The 22616-nt window shown below is 38.3% G+C and overlaps 1 protein-coding gene across 4 annotated transcripts in view; it reads right to left on the minus strand.

Annotated features, from left to right (window-relative positions):
* Positions 1-346: 346 nt before the first annotated feature.
* SOCS5 (suppressor of cytokine signaling 5) overlaps positions 347-22616 on the minus strand; it is a 57966-nt gene continuing 35696 nt past the window's right edge. For all 4 annotated transcript variants that reach the window (XM_035001628.1, XM_035001629.1, XM_035001631.1 and 1 more), the window contains one exon: positions 347-4105. In XM_035001628.1, coding sequence (XP_034857519.1) covers positions 2483-4093 — 1611 coding nt within the window. In that variant the 5' untranslated portion in view covers positions 4094-4105 and the 3' untranslated portion in view covers positions 347-2482. The remainder of the gene's footprint in view (positions 4106-22616) is intronic.

Consider the following 22616-nt stretch of genomic DNA (forward strand, 5'->3'; position numbering starts at 1 on the left):
TTAAGAAAAAAATTTTAAACCAAAGGTTGCATATTAATATTACACACAAACTGAAACATGTGACTTTTAGCACAGTGTATACATGCTTACATAAAACTCAAATATTTACACATTTAAAACAATTTCCATTTAACATATGAAAGTTCTGAAATACATAAAAGCATTAATATTTTCTATAAAACTACAATTAGAACATCAATTTGCTACAAGCATATAAAACATCAAGTGCTTTCTTGGAGTTTCAAGTTTCCTCTTTAAAACAAGATCTTGCTTGCATATATAATCTTTCTCCAATAATCAGTAAGAACTTTTTTTTCCCAAGAGATTATTTTCCAGATACATTATCAAGAAAACGGACCCAACAATTACGCAATATAATTACGTCATAACAACTTAATTGCACATAATGCTTTAAAGTAGGTTTGGATGACGTTCTCGAACACTTTGGTATATGTTCTTCAGGGACTTCTATTAGAAATAACAGGAATTATAAGTCCCCTCAATCCCCATTTTGCTTTAAAAATGGACAAGTCTTTGGTTAAAGTTCTACATTTTGGGCATTTATGATTAATAAAAATGGTCCCCAAACCAATAAATGGTGCTGATGTATTATCAGTTCACAAGACTTCATTTAACTTGTTTCTGATGAAGTGGAAGGCTAAAGATATTCATTTATTATAACATGTCATTGATAGTTTCAATTTTCCATTTACAAGCAGAGAAATCAATAGGTTAGTCAATATTTCTCTGTTCGTTTCGTGTTATAATCCAAACTGTACAGTAATTTGCAGTAACTAGAGATACTGTTCCACGGTATATGTGATTACAATTGGAAAGATGAGTAGCATTAAATTTAGAGTTAGCTTACCGAGAGTAAGTCAATATTAGACTGTACAGTAATTCTGCATTAACTATAGTAGGTTGTCAGGTAATGCTCACTGAAAAACCCCATACCGTTCCATTTACAAGAGAAATTGTTGCAAATGTATAAAACAGCAGATATACAAGGAGAACACCAAACATACTTTATTAGCACAAAAAAGCAGCCATAACAAGGCACAGCAAGCAGAAACGTACATTAGCAGTCAAAGGGTTAGTGTTGCATACAAATATAGCTTTTCTTTTTTGTAGCCTTGGCAACAGCCATCAGGATGTAAAAGAACTTTCTGTAGCAGCAGGTAAGGAGACCAAGGAGCACTCACCAGTGGTACAGAGCACATTAACAAAAAGACACAAGAATGGATTTGACTAGTGCAAAATGTCTAGGACAGAACTGTAAATTCAGCTCAATACTAAGAAGCAAACACTAGGACTTGGTATTACTTCCAAAATAGCTCACTCAAGTAGTATTGCATACTATTCTAAGTGACAAAAAGGTGCTAAGTAAAGTTATTTACAGATACAACGGTTGTACAGTACCTTTTAAATCTGCAATTAGGGTTTCAGATTTTCCATTAGAAATTAACTGCACTGAAATTCTATAAATTGTATTTAAGCGATTCAGCTATGAGCGTTTACAACAAAGAGCTAAACAGTGCCATCCAAATTGTTCACTGCAGTTTAACAATCATCTCAACATCAGCATACCACTGCTGTTATCACTGGACTTGTCTGGGCATCTTCTAGTCTCACTTTCTTCATGGTTCACAAACGCATCATGGGCACAGGAAAAGATCCAACTTTAACTAATCAACGAGTAGACCGCACGTACTAACTTAAGAAGTCACACACAGGACTACATTGCAGCTCTTCCCAATGTGTTTTAAGTTAAAGCACTCATTCAAAAAAATTAATACCTAAGGCCTTGAAATAAAACTCTACCACCAACTTTGTAAGCCTGAACTTTTAAGAGCAACTATTTAGAAAACCTGGTTGGCTTAACAGTACCTTCTGCAGAAGAGACAAGAGACTGACTATAAACTATATCAACACTTAAGTGAACTGCACTCTGCCCTTGTGGCCAGAAAATTGCATTTTTCTTTTTTCTCCAAGGAAGGCAGTCTTTATTTTTTGGACTTCCAAAGCTTGATTTTTAGTAACTACAAACAGCGCTACTTTTGGAAGGTTATAGAAAAATTCTTAGAAAAAATAACAATTTCAAACATTAGTCACACTGTTGAAATACTCATCTAATATTAATAATTTGTTCTTCAGTAAGAAATAGAATTCTTCATAGCAAATGCCCCCGAGTTGCTTCACTCAGTTACAATAGTCATTACAAACCAAACCGTTCGCTCAATTGACAAAATGCCTTTGTAGCCTTTGTAGCCTTACCGAACACCTGTAGCTCTGTCCTCTGTTGTCTCAATAGGCACCATGTTTATCTGAGGAAGTAACAGCAGATCGCATCTGACAGATACTGACACTAAGCCTACATACTGCACTGAAAAACACCTAACACTGATACGTGTGCTTGCTATAGGTGTACTGTCTGATGCACATAAAAGCAGATCTAGTTAATGCCCGTTGGGGGCGGGAGAGTTTACTTTGCCTTGACTGGTTCTCGTTCTAACCAGCGAACTCTAACTTTTTGCTTATAATGATACTCTTTCAAAAAATCCTGCAACATTGATGGTAAAGGGAGCCCATCAATTCCGTCATATGTAGTGCATCTACAGATTACTGCACGGCAGATATACTGCAGGCTAAAAGGGAAAGTCCTGTTTAGTGATATAGTAAGCAATGGTTCAAAAAACATGCAAGAACTGGGATCTTTATAATGTTCCAAAAGTCCTGTTACAGTGGAGGAGTGAAATACACATGGGTCGTGGGCGTCAAAACTAAAGTTGTGATTCCACTGTTCAATTCGGGCATGCAGGGATCTGTTGTAGCGACGGAAGCTCACGGAGAAGAGGTAGTCCTCTTGCGCAGAGTCCCTGAGCAAGAATGTGCCTTCGGGTTTCCCTTCGAGGAGGGCTTCTGCTTCGTAACGGTCCATCACTCCCCAGTAACAGGGATTCCCCGTAATCTGAAGCAAGTCGGGCACAAGGCAGTGTATGTAATCAATCTGCGTATGGACCTTCCAAGCTCCCTGTCTGCTAACGTGGGCGTGGCTGTCTCCAGACACCTGACGTTGCTTCTGCCTACGTGACTGCAGACACAAGGTGGTAGTGTCCTCTTCTGAGTCACAATTAGCTTGCGGAACTGCAGCACTGTCCCCACTCACTTCAGTCATTCCAGGAGCTAACTTTGGTCCCAGTTTGTATAACGGATTAACCTGTGCGGTGGCTTCAAATGTATGTATTTGTGCATTGGGAGGAGGGTCAACCCCCTCTTCAATGCTGAGCCGCCTTCTCTCGCGAAGCCTGTCTTCCTCATCTTCCGTAGAAACCAAGGATGGATCACACGTATCGAAAAACGTTGAGTGTGGGCTCACCGGGGCCGTATGCTGTTTAATCAAATGCCATTTTTGGGCTAAATCTGAGCCAGCAGGAAAAGGGCATTTCTCAAGCATTAATTCAGAAAGGTGTATTTTCCTTTTATTAGAAAAGAGGGGTTTTGACTGCTTGCTGTAAGTTCTCGTGGGAAAACACAAGCCCACAGTGTCCCGCAACCTCTGCCTCAGAGAGCGGCTTCCCACCGCCCTGCTGGACACACTGTCCGTGTCGTGCGCGGAGCTTACACCACACCGCCTCTCTCTCCTCTGAAGTCCGCTTCGAGTTCTACCAAACTTTTTATCAGTATCCAATGAACTCTGTGTCTTGGTAGAACAGGAATGTTTTTTCTTCCCACCCCACGGGGCGTGCCGAGAGTAGGAATCTCTTCTTGCAAGTCTCGCTCCTGGGGTGACACATGAATCATTATCCTTGTCAATGCTTATTTCAACAATCGGAGGAATTTCAGCGGCGCAGTTTTGGTTTCTCCTTGAAGGATTCTTGGAAGGGCTTAATCCCAGTTGTAAGGCAACATTTTCTCTTAAGGGACTGCTTTGTTGCTGAGGAGCCAAGTCTCCTATACTGATGTTTCTCTCTTTCACAGACAAACATCTGCTGGAGTTCATGTCCACATTTTCACTACGGCTCCCTCCCTCGTGACCGAAGAGATTCTGACACCTGTATTTGAAGTTATTCCACATCTTCCCCACTTTATCCATTGATCATAAGATCTAAAGACAAAATAGGAAGAGGAGAAACTGAAGTTAAGGTGGTGTGTGCAAACAAAACGGGCAGTACCCCCCGCATTGGAAATTTCGGTGACGCTGGTCACAGTCTTAAGGTCCCCGGCCCTCTGGCCTCTCGCAGCACTCAGGGCATCATTAGTCAGGCCAGTCCTCACTCCCCATTTCCTTTCAGATGGAATACTCAGATCTCATGGGAAGGGAAACAAACCCTCTCAATTAAACTCTGGGTTCTTTTCCCCACGCATCAACCTACTTTCATTATGACACTGATTTCTGTCTCCTTACGACAAATAATTCAGGCACCGCCTCAAGTGTTACCAAGGGAAAATACGTTCTGTATTGCTGAAACGTATCTGTATTCCACTGCTCCAAAGTTGAAATCAGGACATTTGTGTGAAACATTAAAATTAGTTCAAAAATCTTTGAGTAGTGATCTTCCCGATTTCACTTACTAACTGCTATATTCCACTCATCTGGAAATCTAAAGCTTACAGATCAATTACTTGGGAAAACGTAGTATCCTTCCTCCCTATTCTTCAATGTACTGAATTTTTTTCTGTGATTTTAAAGAAGCAGTTTGAGTAGAAAGGCAAATAGGAGGAAAGAAAGAAAATATTTAGATTTAAATGGGTGAGTATTGAAATAAAGCAAGTCAAATGCATTTTCTGGTTTCCCAGTGCACAGAAAAGTTATGTTTACACCACACTGCAGTCTACTCAGTGTGCAACAATGTACATACCTTATTAAAAAATGCTTTATTGCTAAAAAATGCTAACCAGTTTTCAGTTAAGTTGTAATCACCGATCACAGATCACCATTAACAAATATAATAATAATAATAATAATGAAAAAGCTTGAAATATTGCAAGAATTACCAAAATGGGGCACAGAGACATGAAGTGGGCAAACGCTGTGGGAAAAACAGCACCAACAGACATGCTCAACAGAGGGCTGCCTTAGACCTTCAAACTAAAATACACAGTATCTGCGAGGCGCAATGAAGGAACGTGAGATAAAACGACGTAAGCCTGTCGTCTCAAAGTACAAGGCTCGTAACAAACAGTAGCACTGCTGGCCACTCCTTTCCATCTTTGATTCTAATCCCAGGGAATCAAGGAAAGTAAGTCCATTATCCCAGCAATTCCCAGTCTCCTGTCATGTGACCTATTTTTATTTTGTAGGAAGTTGTAGCTGCTTCTCTTTATCCTTAGCCTGAGCCTTTTTTACATTCACTGTGTCCTTTCCATGTCCTTCTCACTGCCCCTGGCCCTCCCTCCTGAAAGTCCTTTTGTTAACAGTAGACCTCTATTCATCTTCTGATTGTATAGATTTTTTCTTTTTCTTTCTTTCTTTCTTTCTTTCTTTTCTTTTTAAAAAGATTTTACTTATTTATTCGTCAGAGAGAGAGAGAGCACAAGCAGGGGGAGCACCAGGCAGAGGGAGAAACAGACTCCCCACAAAGTGCAGAGGCCGACTCAGGACTCGATCCCAGGACCCTGGGATCATGACCTGAGCTGAAGGCAGATGCTTAACCAACTGAGCCACCCAGGTGTCCCATGATTGTATAGATTTTCTTTTCAATATCGCATTTCTTTTCCTTTTCTACTGTCTGGAAGATTTTTTTGGTATCACTTCACAACACTTCTACTGCAGTTAAAATGTTTCCTATCACAGCTTTAATTTCTAAGACTGTTTTCTTATTCTCTGAATGTTCTTTTTAATAACATCCTATTCTAGTTTCTTGGATGAATATCACATTTCTCAGAGGATACAAATTTTTCAAATGTTTTCTTCTGTTTTTTTTTTTTAACATTTTAAATATTTTTATCTGTTTCTTCCTCTTTTCTCCTTAAATCTTTAGGTTTGTGTTTTTTTTTTTTTAAATTTTATAGGCTTTCCACAAGGGTCTGATGAGCCCCAGCTGTCCATTACAGTTGATGTGGCCACTACCATGCTGATCAGAAGCTCTGTGTGCATGGTGGTGCAGGTGGTTGGGTAAGGTACTTGTCAACTGGTTGGCTTTTTTATTAGGAAATCCAGGAAAGTCAAGATCTGTTAAGTCTTGTGCCTGGTGGTGGCTGTTGTTGTTTTAAGATTTTATTTATTCATCTCTTTCTCTCTCTCTCAAATAAATAAATCTTAAAAAAAAAAAGGGGGGGTGTGCCTGGGTGGCTCCGTTGGTTAAGTGGCTCGGATCATGATCCCAGGATCCTGGGATCAAGCCCCACGTCAGGCTCTCTGCTCAGTGGGGAGTCTGCTTCTCCCTCTCACTCGCCCTCTATCTTCTCCTTCTCTCTCTCTCTCAAATAAATACGTCTTTTAAAAAAAAGATTTTGTTATTTATTCATGAGAGACGGAGAGAGACAGAGAGAGAGGCAGAGGGAGAAGCAGGCTCCCCGCTGAGCAAGGAGCCTGATGTGGGACTCGATCCCAGGATCCTGGGATTATGACCGGAGCTGAAGGCAGATGCTTAACGACTGAGCCAATCAGGCACCCCTCTCCTGGCTGTTTATCCCAGAGAGAAATGTTCCAATTTCCTCTCTGGGGCAGACAGCTGACTGCCATGTTCTGAGAACAGGGCAAGGGGAATGGTAGGGTTTTAACCACAACATTTCAGGCTTTTGCTTAGTCTCTATTTTTTAAAAGGTGTCCTTATTTTCAAAAGATACCCCACCTCAAGCTCTGACTGACCGTCTTAGAAAATTTCTCCAAACTCTAACCTATAGTTTTATCCAAGGTAAAAGAGCAACAGTTTCATGAGCATACAGACTTTCAACCATTCCAGTGTTCAGCTTTATATTTCACCCTTACCTTCTGAACTAACTGGTTGCTCTAATTTCTGAGCCGGCAGTATAAACTGCTTTGCTTCTTTTTAACATCCTCATTTGCAGGCATTTAGATAATTTTCTCCATTCTGTTAATTTCTAGCTACTGCTTCTACCAAAAACTTGTTAACCAATCAGGCTTACTTCTTGTGGGTTTATGTCTTATACTTTTTATATTCCTTTAATTTGAGTGGGGTTCCGGGAATGAGTAGTTAAAATGCCAATGTTCAATCTGACATACTTAACTGGAAAGTCCCCTTTTCAGTGTTAAAGAGAGTGAATAGTACACCACACAGAAAACCCCCTGCCCAGATGAGTGATTCTTTCCAAATGGAAAAATAGCAATTTTCTGCCCCCCCCCCTAGGGTGAGGGATCCACACAATAAACACTGGCTACATAATATAATCACCTGGAGAGCTTTTGAAACTACATGATACACAGGCCCCCTCCCTCCCAAGAGATTGTGATTTCATTGGTCTGGAGATGGGCCTGGACACTGCTGTTTTTTTTGTTTTTGTTTTTGTTTTTTTTTAATAAGCTCTCTCTGGGTGATTCTTCAGTAGAGAAGAAAAACCACTGAGGAGGATACTCCAGCCACGGGCTCCAATGGTAGCTCTGAAAGAGATAAGTAAAAAGGACACTGCTCTGGGGCAGTTGGCAGGGTGTGAGAGGTTCTAAATAAAACTACCTACCACAATCTCCTCACTGTTTCTCTTGGTTTTATTTTTGCCATGTACACAAGAGGCCTGCAGAGTCTTAGGAAAGACTGTTTACAGCAGTGCCTCTTCAACCATCCAGAATGAAGAGGCAGGTTCTTTTTTTAATTTTGCAGACCGATTCTTTTGTAAGATAAGAATTATTAGGAAAAATGAAATGTAAAAAAAGACCTATGAAATACAAGTGCCAATTTTCTTATTAGGCAGAATAGACATAAAAGAACTATCAAATAGCTATAAAATATTTTAAATGCTTACTTTTAATTCCTATACCTAATTTGTCAGAGACCGGTAACAAACTACAAGTTCATGGCCCTTATTCTGACTAGCTCTCATCTGGAGCATGCTCTCCAATACATGTGGTCGCTGAGCCCCTGAAATGTGGCCTGTGCCACAGACTGAAATGACTAATAGTTTGTATATAATTAGCTAAATATATTATTAAAATTAATTTCATCTGCTTTTTGCTTTTTAAATGTACCTACTAAAAGATTAAAAATCACATGTATGGTTCAAATTGTATTTCTATTGGACAGTACTGATTTAGAGCAGGGGTCAGCAAACCACAGCCCAAGTGGACAAACCTGGCTTATGGCCTGTTTCGGTAGGGACCCTAGCTAAGAATGGTTTTTACATTTTTAAAGCGATAAAAAAAACAAAAACAAGCAACCCACAAAGAACATTCGACAGAGACCACATATAGCATGCAAAGCCTAAAATATTTTCTATCTGGCCTCTTACAGAGCAAGTTTGCTGACGCTGGTCTAGAGTATGTAAGTTTATAAACCATACCGCTGTAGACACCAGAAGGGCAATATTCAAGAAGTCCAAAAATCTCTCTTCTTCACGTTTATAAGATAAATTCTATAGCAATCTACAGATGTTTCTTTGACAAGCAAATTATACCTGAAAGATGACTGTCCATTTGAGAGAGCAACCCAACTTAAAACCACTTATCTTCCTTAGACAGTTCTGCGGAAGTTGTATGAACAAGTGGGACCTGCAGAAAACACGCGTACGTGCCAGGTTACAGAAGGCAGTTTCTAACTCTGAGCCTGTGGTTCAGTTTCATAGAGCATGAAATTTCATATATTCTCCATTCCTCATCTGGAGACTGTTGTGAGATTGCATCGTGATAAAATATTCTAATTTAAAGAAAGACTATTATGCTTCCACATCCCTTGGGGATAGAAAGTGGACTTTTCTTGACATGGGAATGCTGTGTGGGCAGCTGTAATACTGCAAAGAAGAAAACGCTGATAGTTATTCACAGAAGAGTCCACGTAAAATCAGGAAGGCCCTTCAACTATCTTAATATTTACAATGTTAGTTTTGAGGTTCTTTGGTTTGTTATTAAATTTTTGGAAATGTATTTAGCTGTAACTTTTAGAGACCTAACTTATAAGTCTATTACTTTAGGGTTTTATATGAAGTCACACAGGACTAAAAAAGTGTTAAATTTCAAATGTACTGATTCTAGAATACCAATGTATCATCCATTACAAGCTTTCACATTCTACACCTGCATAGCCATCCTTAAAACTATCCAAAACAAATTTCTAAAAAGTCATTCCTTCCTCCAAGGACTATCATAATTTATAACTGGTTTTATAACTGTTATAAGTTGAAGAGTTTTTGTTGAAAAATGATACCTAACAGGATAAGCTATAAATCAAAATTATGGAAAATTAGAGGTCAAATTCCATTACTACAAAAATTTACATATATAAAAAAAAGGACTATAGGCAATGGCCCTCTTCATGCCAAGTAGTATCTGTTACAAAATTTCCACAAAACGAAATAATTGAAACAGTTCCTGGGGTTCATTTCAATGGGACTTAATCCATACTTTATTAGAAATAAATTAAATTCAACAAGTTTGAAGACTACATGGCCTGCCACAGTGGTAAAGAGGAGGACTATAACCCAACCCACACCGCTCCTCTCCTGCTGAGTCCATCTAGACTACTTAGTCGTGGTAATACCTGCCCAGTGAAAAGTCTTTCAGTCACAGAGACACATGAACTGATTAAAGTATTTCTGTGCCAACTTCAGGTATGAGAGGCAGTTTAGGAGATACAAGTTTTGATTGATATTTTGGTGGCACTTTCAATAATTTTTAGAAAGAGATAATACAATGTTTTAATATTAAGAGTGAACCAGAAATCCAGGAATGCATGGCTGTTGTAGCTATAGTCCCTTAAAGAATCTGAGAACCGTTTGGGCTTTTTAAAATGTTATTTTATTTTATTTTACTTATTTTATTTTTTAAAAAATTTTTATTGTTATGTTAATCACCATACATTACATCATTAGTTTTTGATGTAGTGTTCCATGATTCATTGTTTGTGCATAACACCCAGTGCTCCATGCAGAACGTGCCCTCCCCAATACCCATCACCAGGCTAACCCATCCTCCCACCCCCCTCCCCTCTAGAACCCTCAGTTTGTGTTTCAGAGTCCAACGTCTCTCATGGTTCGTCTCCCCCTCCGATTTATTTATTTCATTTGTTTGTTTGTTTGGGAGGGGGAAGAGAGGGAGAGAGAAAGGAGGGGAGGGGCAGAGGGAGAGAGAGAATCTCAAGAAGGCTCCACACGCAGCACAGAGCCCGACACGGAGCTTGATCTTACGATCCTGAGATCATGACCTGAGCTGAATCAAGAATCGGACACTTAATTGACTGAGCCACCCAAGTGTCCCCAAAATGTTATTTTATAACTGTTATTTATACACTCTATTGTGACATGGTCTATATTATCTAACTGGATGCCTATTTATCTTTTACACTGCTATTTAATATTATGTTCAACTGTATAAAATTACTGTCTTGTGGGTAATGGTCATATAATTCAAACTCATATAGTTTATACCTATAATAATAAAAATAAAAAATAAAATAAGAGAGAAAAAAAGGGAAGGTACCACTGTTGAATTAGGTATAAGAAAATAGTAAAAAAAAAAAAATTAGAAAAAATATTGCAAGGAATAATATAAGGAATTGTAAAGTCAGAATGCATCATGAGAGTCTGAATTTTTGTTCTACTTAAAAAACCCAAACTGGAAATCTTAGAGGATATATTGTGGGTATGGTTTCTACAAGGAAATCAATATGGAACTGCAACTAGTGAACCTACTCTCAAAGAAAAGATCTTGGCTCCTTAATAAAAAATCTGACAAATGAACATGTAGTCTTATTCTTAGAGTAAAATATTTAAGGTATATATACCTTTTTATATATCCCTTCTTGCTTTATTAGACTTTGTAGCCTACTGGTCTTAATTTTAATCAGATAAGAGGTCTTCCTCAATAACCATTTAATTAAAATTTATAATAGTGCCAGCAGGGTGTAGTACAAAGTCCTAAAAGTACAGAGATATGACCTAGTTTAAGGGATGGTGAGCAAAGATGACCTCTCTCTGAGGAGGTGATAATTTCAAAATTCTGTCCTGAAGGATGAATTAGGACTGTGTTCTACAGGCAGAGGGAACAGCATTTGCAAATGTCCCAAAGCAGGAGTGAGCATGGCCTGAATAATGGCTAAATGCGCAGAGACTAGCAAGTGAATGGAAGAGTACACAGGTGAGGCTGAAGAGGTAAGCTCTGGAATCCGTGATCAGAGAACAAGACAGAACGTTAATGCTGCACTGAAAACTACTGCAGCGTATACATAAGAGCTCGACTGGATAGTGAAAGTAAAGGTGGATATGGAATGTTAAGAAGTCAAATCTATAGGATTAATGATTGACTGGAAATTGGGGAATGAAGAAGAGACAGTCAGAAAAAACCCTGCAGGGGCGCCTGAGTGGCTCAGTTGGTTAAGCAACTGCCTTCGGCTCAGGTCACGATCCTGGAGTCCCGGGATCGAGCCCCGCGTCGGGCTCCCTGCTCGGCGGGGAGTCTGCTTCTCCCTCTCCCTCTGCCTGGCTCTCTGCCTACTTGTGCTCTCTATCTGTCAAATAAATAAATAAAATCTTTAAAAACAAAACAAAAACAAAAACCCTGCCAAGTCTCTGGCTTGGGGAAATGGGAGGATGAAGATGCTATTTCAGAGACAGGAAACACAACAGACAGAGCAGTTTGGCAAGTGAGGGGTTGGACAGAGTAATTATTTCAAGTTAGGAAATGTTGCAGTTGAGACTGTCATTGAGATATCTAAGTGAAGCCTCACTGGTCCATTAATGTAGATTCATATAATGTATTACTATATAGCAGGCATGATCAACTACAGCTGTTTGCATTTACATGTGAATCTCAAAAACAAAATGCTTAGAGAAAGAAACAATAGAGATGATACCTACATTATGAATCAATTTACCTTTTTTTAAAAAAAGGATTTTATTTATTTGAGAGAAAGAGCATGAGCGGGGGAGAGGCAGAAGGAGAGAGAGAGGGAGAGAGACAAGCAGACCCTCTCACTGAGCAGGAAGCCCCATGCGGGGCTCGATCCCATGACCCAGAGATCATGACCTACGCTGAAGTCAGATGCTTAACTGACTGAGCCACACCCAGGCGCCCCTGAATCAAGTTACCTTTTAATCAGGCAAACCACTGTATTTAGGCATATATGGATATATAATAAAAATGTAAAAACCGAGGAAATGGCTCCCTATTGAAGGGAAGGATACAGAATTAGGAAGAGGAACTCAGGAAGCTTCTAAAACACTGAGCGGGGCGGTGCACCTGGCTGGCTCAGTAGGTAGAGCATATAACCTTGATCTCAGGGTCATGAGTTTAAAACTCTGTGTTGGGCATGGAGCCTACTTAAAAAAATAAAAGAATAAATAAAAATAAAAAAATAAAACACTGGTAATTTTCTGTTTCTTAGCCTGGGTGATGAGTACATGGTTTTACTTATTAACTATTCTTCAGAATGCATTTACATTTTATTCATTCTTTCCTGTGCATGATACATTGCATAATAAGAAAAATTTAAATTATGCAGGCCACATTTTGACCACAGTGGGAATTAATAACCAAATATTAAACAAAACAACCACTAGGAAAATATAAAGTTCGTAACTCTTAAGTAAAAGAGGGATCCAAAACTGAAAAGTATAGGCCATTTAGAAAACAGCATATTCATATATTGGGGATTTTTTTTCTTCATGTCAATTTGATGATATCAAAATGCTCTTATTTTTAATTTAGCAATTGCGTATTCTAGACTAGATGGTTACCTGAAAGCAGGCAAAGTTAAAACAACAACAACAACACAAAAACCCAACAGCAGAACAAAATTTTAAACAGATTTCTCCAATGTAGTACAGGGGTCAGCAATCTTTTTCTGAAAAGGGCCATATAACAAGTAAGTGTTTTAGGCTTTCCAGGCCATTCGTTCTCTATGGCAACTACTGAACTCTGCCATTTATAGCCTGAACACAGCCACAGAAAATAAGTACATGAGTAAGTATGACTGCATGTCAATAAAACCTTGTGGTTCGTGAAATTCAAATTTCACATAATTTTCACTTGTTACAAAATTCCTTTTCTTCTGATTTTTTTTTCAACCATTTAAAAATGTAAAATTTATCCTTATCTCACAGGCTGTACAAAAACAAGTGGCAAGCCAGATCTGGCCTCTAGGTCATTGTTTGCCAACTTCTGATAGAACACATTATAACAGCTTTGATATGACATTTACTAAAACTAATGGTCATTCATTCTATGGAACAATTTAGGGAAACAACAGTCTACAAAGATCATCTTAAGTATGTAATGATAAAGGTATATGAATGGTTCCTAGAGCATAACAGTGAAAAAAGTACAAACTATTTCTTGTAAAAATGAAACACATACATATTACGGAAGAATTAAAACACTATATAAACTATTGAAAAAAGTCTAACCTCACCTGAAGCTCCACCCCCTCAGAGATACCCACTGTTATCTCTGTTAGTATGTGTTCTCTCTCTTTTTTTGGTTAAGATTTTATTTATTTGAGAGAGAAAGTGAGAGAGCGAGCGAGCACGGGCAGGGGGAAAGGCAGAGGGAAAGGGAGAAGCAGCCTTCCTGGTGAGCAGGGAGCCTGATGCAGGCTCCATCCCAGAACCCTGGGATCATGACCTGATCCCAAGGCAGATGCTTAACCAACTGAGCCACTCAGGCATCCTAGTATGTGTTCTCTTTTATGCAAGAAGCTGTACATAAGATTCTTTTACAATTAAAAAAACTTTGTGTTTGTGGCTATATCCCTTCTCATTTCCTGAAAAATGTATTTTTTTAAAATTAGTTATGCCAGAGATAGGCTCCAGACAAATAAAAGAGAAAAATGTCTGGCAGCTACGTTTTTTAAACTGACAAATCCAAGAGTCTTTGAAGTGAGCAATAAAACATTAAAAAACATTTTAAAAAAAAACCCCAAAACCAACAGGCAAACATCTAGAAACCTGAAAACAATAATAATAATGATGATGACACTGATGGCTGAGGATATGATTTCCATTATTGAATGCTAACCATGTGCCAGGCACTGATATAAAAATTTTACTTCTCCTTACAACCCCGTGAGTAAAAATGCTCTCAGTTTTATAGATGTAGACATTAATACACCCGAGAGATTAGTAACATCCTAGAGGTGAGTTTCTTCCATTATTATCAGACTGTTCAGGTTTTCTATCTTGAATACAGCTTAGAACTAACTGTACACTAACAGCTCTAAGTCCGAGAAGTGTCATCACAAAGCCTTTTTAAAACCTCAAGGAATACATCATTTCCATATTTTTATAACTATTATAGAGCAAGAAAAGTATGGAACTGATATTAAAAGTTGACAGAGCTAGCAATACATAATCAAAAGAAAATTACTAGCTGTTCCATTTTAGCTGTAATGAGTGAAACAATACTGACCCAAAGAATGTAGAGTAAAAGGCATATTCACAGGCTTGCTGTGAATGTTTTGCTGTCTACTCTATGCCTGTCAACTACGAGAGCCCCACCCCTTTGTGTAGGTTTGTATGCTACTCAGAAATGTTTTGACATTATTAAAACTAATGGGTCTAGGTAAATAAGTTCTGCTTCTTAACGAGAATACTAGTAATGGTCAGTTAAGAATGTTTGAAACCACATGCCTCATTTCAAGGGATGAAGCTTAAGAAGTTCCTATACTTTTCCTGCATATTAACAGAAATACAAGTCCATTTAAAAAAAGAAGAAGAAAGGGGACATCAAAATAAGAATCAAGTCACAGTGTTAGGCTGCATTAATACCTTCCCCCAAAAGATAATTTAAGGGCTATTTCTAATAAAAAACGAGTAAATAAAATTTGCATCTCCGTTTCTCAAATTTGACTCACACAACTCTAACTTCCAGTGTAGGAGGGTACGCCAGGCCGTCAAAATCCGATTCTTAAACCAAATCACTTGCAGAGACATTGCCTGCCTTTCGCTTCCAGTGGCAAGGGACAGGCATGAGACAGTCTAAGTGGGAATGGGGGAGGAGAGGAGGTTCATTTCCAGCTTTACCACTTCAGAATGCTGTGAACTTGGGATGTATTCATACTTGGATGTCCAATTTCTGAACCAAATTTCCCTCTTGGTAAAATGAGGATAACGACACCTACCTTTTGGGTTGGGTATGAGGATTCGAAACCACATCTATTAAAGCCTTTGGCACAGGACACACTCAAAAGACAGGAGCCTTCAAAAATGTTACCAGTGGTATCTAGCATAAAGCTTTAGCTTTTCTTTCTTTTAAAAAATAATTACCCCACTCAGTTCTGGGTTATGACAAAATGTCTGTATCTTCCGATATACAATAGTTGTCAGACTGCAAATTCTATTAACCATTTAAACTTCTATATGATTTCCTAGGAAACACTACGGGGATTTCAGTGTTCCGCAGCAGCTGAAGCTGTAGTTCATCTACAGCCTAGTTAATCTGCATAGTGCTAGGCAAGGCCCAGGAATACAGTCCTCATTCTTTTTTTTTTTTTGCTCCAAAATTCCTTTTTAGTCTATAAAAAGAGTGCCACAATTTAAATTTTACCATATAGATACTGCACACTAGAGGAGCATAAAATCCTAGTAAGTTATACTTCATTTTCTATGGAGAAAGTATCTTATGTAATAAACTAACAAATACACCATTCACTGAAACGTTCTTAGCTGGCCAGCATTATTGGCAGAGTGTGGTGGAACACAAGGAACATATGCTGTAGCTTCAGAGAGCCCGAAAATCAAATTCAAGCACTCTGCTAGTTGTGTGAAATCTAAGTCTCAGTGTTTCAATCTAAAAATAGGAACAATTGCCTTCTTTTACAAGGGTTTCTAAGAGGAAAACATGATATAAGGTAAGTACAGCTGAAGATCATAGGGGCTCAAAAATGGTAGCTTCTGTTTTACAACCAATCCCAGGCAGGAGAAGATACATGTTGGTGATAGTAGTAAAAAGCAAAGTGTTTCATGTCTAGCGAGAGGTGATTGGTGAGTGAGTCTTGCCTTTCTCTCTCTCCTTTCAAGGGAGGCCGCCTCAGTTAGGCAAACCAGGCACCTTCCCTAAGCACTGTTAACAGTGTGTGTTAGTACCGCAGACGCCCCTCTACAGACGGGCGTCGACACCCCCGCTCCGCATCTCCCATAATGCCAAAAGGCAGCTACAAACAAACAAATAAAAACCAACAAAGCACAACAACTCTCAGCTGAGGGACTGAGTGGAGCAAGGGACTACACCTGCTAGCCTTAATCCAGAAAAGAATCTCAATGAGCTCATTGTGATCCTGCTAATAATTTACAAAGAATATTCAGTTACTAATGGTGAGCAATTGTAATCTGGGCCATTTCCTTCTCTAATAAGGGCAACCATTTTTACAAACCCTGCAGTTTAGTCTCATCAGAAATACAAAGACTCTAAGGACTAAAACAAGATGATTTTTTGGATAACAACACTTTACTTTTATCCTTTTATTTTCTATCTAAAACCACTCAGAATACATTTATCCTCCTTGTTTAAATCTAAAGGGCACTATTCTATAACTTCTAGGCCTGTAGAAAACTAAGGGTCTTCAAATAATTCGATAGCTCGTAATGAATCCAAGAAAGAAAATAAACATAATTAGGACAGCTTCAATGTTTTTGATCTAGATTCTCGACCAGCTAAAAAAAAAAAAAAGAAAATTTAAACATTTTGAAATTAGTCTATTCTTTAGAAAGGTATCTGGGAGGGGTTGGGAGAAGTAAAGGCAAATAAGGATACCTTTTAACCACTTAAGAAAATTAACGTCAAAAGAAACATTTTGACCAAAATTATAGACTAGGAACTCCAAGTAATACACCCCAGTTTTGTGTTATGTATTACCACGCGACATACAATTTTATTTTTTAAAAAATAGGACAATTAAAAACCTTTAGCTCATTAACAGAACTGAAATAAAACCTCACCTATCAAAAGCTGAGAAATGAGTAAGCTGAAAAATGATGAAAAAAATACTCATTTTAACATTTACTGATACCACACGTGGAAGACATCATAATAAAATTCAAGTTCTCAGATGAGAATACTTAAAGCCCTTGCTCTACCCATATTTACTCTAAGCCGACCCACAGTTTAAACAAACAATATATTTTCTGGACACCAAGTGCATGGCAGCATAGAAACTGCAAGTTAAAAATGGGGCGGGGGTTCGAGAGAAGAGAGGCGCTGTATGCCTGCACACTGACCAGACCAAGAGAAGACCAAAACCCTGAAAAAGCACAATAGTCTAGGGTCACAAACTGCAGGGATACCTATTGTAAGACATAAGAAAGGGCACAATTAGAGATATAAAATAAAGATTTAAAAGATAAAAGGCCATTATGAACAACTTTAAGCCAATACATTTAAAATCTTAGAAGACATGGCTAGATTTTTTGAAAAATATAAATTTCCTAAACTGACTCAAGGAGAAATTAAAAAATCAAGAGCCCATACCTCTTAAAAACTTGGAATCTGTAATTAAAAATCTTTGCCCAGGAAAGCGTCAACCCGGGCAGGCATTCCAGGCAGAAGTCGGCCTGTCTAGCAACTGTGATTTCTAATCACTATTGGCCAGAGCGAGAGCTCAGGGTCAAAGGAGAAGCGACAGCCAGCATAATAAAGCAAGAAGAAGAAATAAATGCATACTAATTGGAAAAGAAGAAGTAAAACTGTCCATTCTCAGAGGACCATGACTGTCCGCATAGAAAATGCTAAGGAATCTTAAAAGAGGAAGGAAGGAAGGAAGGAAGGAAGGAAGGAAGGAAGGAAGGCAGGCAGGCAGGCAGGAAGGGAGGGAGGGAGGAAGGAGAAAAAATGGAACACCCTAGAACTAACACAAGTAAGTTCTCAGCAGGGTCACAGGATACAAGATCAACACACAAATCAAATCACTTATCTATATACTAACCACAAACAGTGGAAACTGAAATTAAATGTCTTGCAACAAAGAAAATGACCTTAAAGGGCAAGAAAACAGACTGATATTTCTGTGAAATAATTCCTTTAGCCAAAGTCCTAACTTCCATATGCTTCAGAAGGGTAAGATTAAAATGGAAGGGGGAAAATATGCTAGATGTCCTAAAGTTGCCACTGCCTTTGTACTTCCCCTACGGAGCGGTGAGGAAGAATGTGGTCTACAGTCCAGCCCATAGCCGTGCCAGGTCCATGCCTTCTATCTCTACTGCCCTCTCCCAGGCTCAGGCTTCAGCATCATTTGCATGTCTGAGTTGTAACAGCTGCCCAGCAGAGCCTACCTTCCTCCACTCACTGCCCTCTGGAACATCTTCCATTACATTGATCCCATGATTTCAAGCAGCTAAGAAAAAAGTCAAGGGACTCGGTGTTTGGCTACTTCCTCCACACTTTAAGAACCATGCACAAAAGGAGCAACAAAACAATCGTTCTCAGTATCATAACTTAGGAATATAAAGGTAACTAACATACCTGAAATTATATCACTTCGAGAAAAAATGTGACCAAATGGTTGTTTTTATGTGTATAAAGAATCTTTCTCTAAAAAGAATTCCTTAGAAACTCTTAGAAAAAAAATGAATATTGCAAATCGTTAAAAATATAAATAAACAACCAAAAGAGATTTGTGAGGAGTCTTTCATGGGAGATGTTAAAGAGGATAAGCAACCCTCTGTCTCTAGCCAGCCCAGGTAGTCTCTCCTCTACAAGCAACTGAACTGACTAACCTCAAGGCGCTGTGATATTTTTTTAATGTTAGAATTAAAAAAAAAATAAGCATAGCCTTCCACAAATAGTCACATTATTTAAGATCTAACAGTAGTACAGCAGTAAGACAGTAGTGTGACTCCTGATCACACTACTGTCTGATTAAACTAAAGTATAATCCTAACATCCAACATACTAAGTTATCTAAAGTCTCATACTCTACAGCTAGTCAGGTGTTGATTTAATACTCAACTTAAGTAAGACAAGTCAGTGCCAGCTGTACAAATACCTAATAAAAGTCATACTGTTCTGTCAATACAACCCACCTCCCCCACCCCGAGAAGCCTGGTCTCCCCCTATAAAAGCCTTCATACACAATTTAAGGAATAGTTACTTCCCATAAACATAACTTAAAATGGTTGTGTTTTTTTGTTTTTTACAAAGAGAAAAATAAGCTTAAATAGTTTCAAAGATGAACTGAGCACTTTAAAAGTACAATTAATTCTCATATTCTTTGATAACTAAGGAAAAACTACTTCATGAAAACTCAAAAATTTCTTAGGCATTGTCAGATTTGAAATGGATTAAGATTTACTATTTATTTAAATAGTTCACATTAAAATTGTTTGAAGTACAGCAGGTAAAAATAGTCTCTTATTGCTTGCAAGTAATCCAGGAAACCCACTTATATGAGAGAATTCTCCACTTTGTCAACTAATTATAATAGACTCTAATTTTCCCAGTAAAATGTCAAACTTGCCAGTTAAATACTTGGATCTAATGTAGATGAACCACTCCACAATTGCTATTTCTCACTGCTAATCATAAATAAACATAAATCAAAATCTGATTTTTAGAAATCTTTATTATTATGTTAAAAGAGCTAGTTTAAGGAACAGCTAACCATCCACAAAGATTTTCTATGCTCTGTACCTGATCAAATTACTTCAAATACGTGGTTTGCATTACTTTGACTCCCTACAGATATACTTTACTGGAATTACAGCTTAATATTATGCCCTCAACTTTTATTAAGAATTTATAAAATGGAGCGCCTGACTGGCTCAGTCAGAAGAGCATGTGACTCTTGAGGGGCGCCTGGGTGGCTCAGTCGTTAAGCGTCTGCCTTCGGCTCGGGTCATGATCCCAGGGTCCTGGGATCGAGCCCCACATCGGGCTCCCTGCTCAGCAGGAAGCCTGCTTCTCCCTCTCCCACTCCCCCTGCTTGTGTTCCCTCTCTAGCTGTCTCTCTCTCTGTCAAATAAATAAAAAAAAAAAATCTAAAAAAAAAAAAAAAAAGAAGAGCATGTGACTCTTGATCTGGGAGTTGTGAGTTTGAGCCCCACATTGTGTAGAGATTACTAAAAAATAAATAAACTTAAAAAAAAGAATTTCTAAAATAAATGGCTGGTATTATTTCATGTTCTAAAAAATGGTATCAAAAATACCAACCCTCATATAAAGACCCACACATAAAACTCCTTTTTGGCTTTACCGCCAAGATTTCTCTCTTTATAAAAAATCAATATGCTTCCTTTAAGCAGACAATGAAAAACATAAGTCAAGTGTTCCTCCTCTTTTCTGCTATTACCAACAGGAAAACCAAATGGAAGACCTTAAGGTTATAAATTTGTGATAGATTTGGAAATCCCCCTCCCACTCCCTTATGTAAGTCTAGATCAAGTATCATTATACTAAATGTCCAAGTATAGGTTTATTTTTTTTAAAGATTTTATTTATTTATTTGACAGAGAAAGAGACACCGAGAGAGGGAACACAAGCAGGGGGAGTGGGAGAGGGAGAAGCAGGCTTCCAGCCGAGCAGGGAGCCTGATGCGGGGGCTCGATCCCAGGACTCTGGGATCATGACCTGAGCCGAAGGCAGATGCTTAACGACTGAACCACCCAGGCGCCCCCCCCCCCAAGTATAGGTTTATTGCTAATCATCTTTTTAAAACAGATTTTATTTATTTATTTGACAGAGAGAGAGCACAAGCAGGGGGAGTGGCAGAGGGAGAGGGAGAGGGAGAAGCAGACTCCCTACTAAGCAGGGAGCCCAACGTGGGGCTTGATCCCAGGACTCCAGGACCCTGACCCAAGCTGAAGGCAGACACTTAACAGACTGAGCCACCCTGGCACCATTCCTAATCATCTTTTTTTCTTATGTTTGGAAGTAGATGGGAATAAAAACACAGTTAACAGTCAAATTTTCTGAAACTTGGAAACTATACTTCTGCGTCTAAAATTTAGTAATCTCAAATGTTCCTGGAAGAGGAATGGGTAAGAATTTCAATGGATTGTAAAAACAGATAAACCCACCATAAAAAAAAGTAGTAAGTAAAAGAAACCATATGACCTCTCAAAGAGGAGATGGGAAAGCCTACTTAAAACGCTGAAGAAAGAAACCAAAAGGAAATCAAAATACTTAATGACATAAAACTTTAAACTTTGGATGTCAAAAAATATGCCATGAACAAAATTCAAGGACAAATGATATACTGTACCTTTAGACCGAAGTTTTCACAATTAGAAATTCATTTCAAGAAAATAGGTAAGGACAGAGATTTACATACGAGATAGTCCTCATAGTATTATCTTAGCAAAAAAACTGGCAATAACTGTATTTTTTAGTTAACAGAGAATGTGGTACTTTCATATGCTGAAATAATAGACATTAAAAATGATGTCTCTGGAGTATTTAATATTCTGGAAATATTCATGATATTAAATGAATATGAATATAGAACAGTACATCTAAATTGACCTCAACACAAACATATACATATAAACATATTTAATAAAAAGATTATGGATAGGAGGTACTACTGTGGTTATCTTGGGTGGTTTGTGATTATTGTAATTTCATTTTTTCCCCCTTTCTGCATTTTCTAAAACATTACATTTAAATGTATTAATTTCCTAGTTGGAAAAAAATGCTATTAAAAAAAAAGGTATTCAAAAAGGAAACAGATCTTGAAAAAGACCACTCTGATTTCATATTATAAGCCCAAAATTATTTGAAAAATGTGTAAGAAATAAATAATGAAGTATTAAAAACTCACTTTTAAAGAAAAGGTGGGGTAACTGTGAGGAAGGAAAAAGACACATAAAAACATAGTGGGGTGAGAGGGGTGGGTGAACCAAGTCAATGAAAAAAGGAATAACGTAATACAGAGCTCTCCACAAAGACAGCCTGATTTTCTCAAACAGTACTAGGGATCAGTAGTAAGTAACACTGGATTGGGAAATATAAAATACCCTTTCCGAAGGAGTACCGATAACAAGTAATGTGCATTGTTTTTTGTATATGGAGATACTATTTATAGGATAACCAACAGAAATAGATTATGTGATGACATATAACAGTACCACTTTTAGCACAACTGAGCTTAGAAGCAGAGTTTCCAAAATGTAATAAAAAAAAGGGAATAAGCAGTGTTAGGAAGGGTGCATATTCTGGTGTCATAAAAACAATTTCTAGTTGTTAATCAAAAAAGTAGCATTCTGATATGAATTCAACTCTTTCCTTATGTATCAGTCTCTTCTGGTTGCAGAGTACTGACATTGACTCAGGCTGGCAAACATAGTTGGGCAAGGCGGGGGACAATGACTGGTTCTAAGCATCAATTTGAGGACAAGGGAAATAAGACTTCTCACAGAAATCCAAGAACAAAACCAGTAACACAAGTCGAGTAGGCCTCAAGGACACTGGAACGGAAAATGTGGTCTAGTCCCAAGGTTGCCTGAGGGGACCGTGCCGCGGGAGTTTGTGGATCCTCGTTCCAGCATTCCGGCCACTGCTATGACTCGGAACTCCCCGGGTACTA

The sequence above is a fragment of the Mirounga leonina genome, unplaced genomic scaffold, assembly GCF_011800145.1.
Source record: "Mirounga leonina isolate KUSES-001 unplaced genomic scaffold, KU_Mleo_1.0 Mir_125, whole genome shotgun sequence".
In the NCBI taxonomy this organism is placed as follows: domain Eukaryota; kingdom Metazoa; phylum Chordata; class Mammalia; order Carnivora; family Phocidae; genus Mirounga; species Mirounga leonina.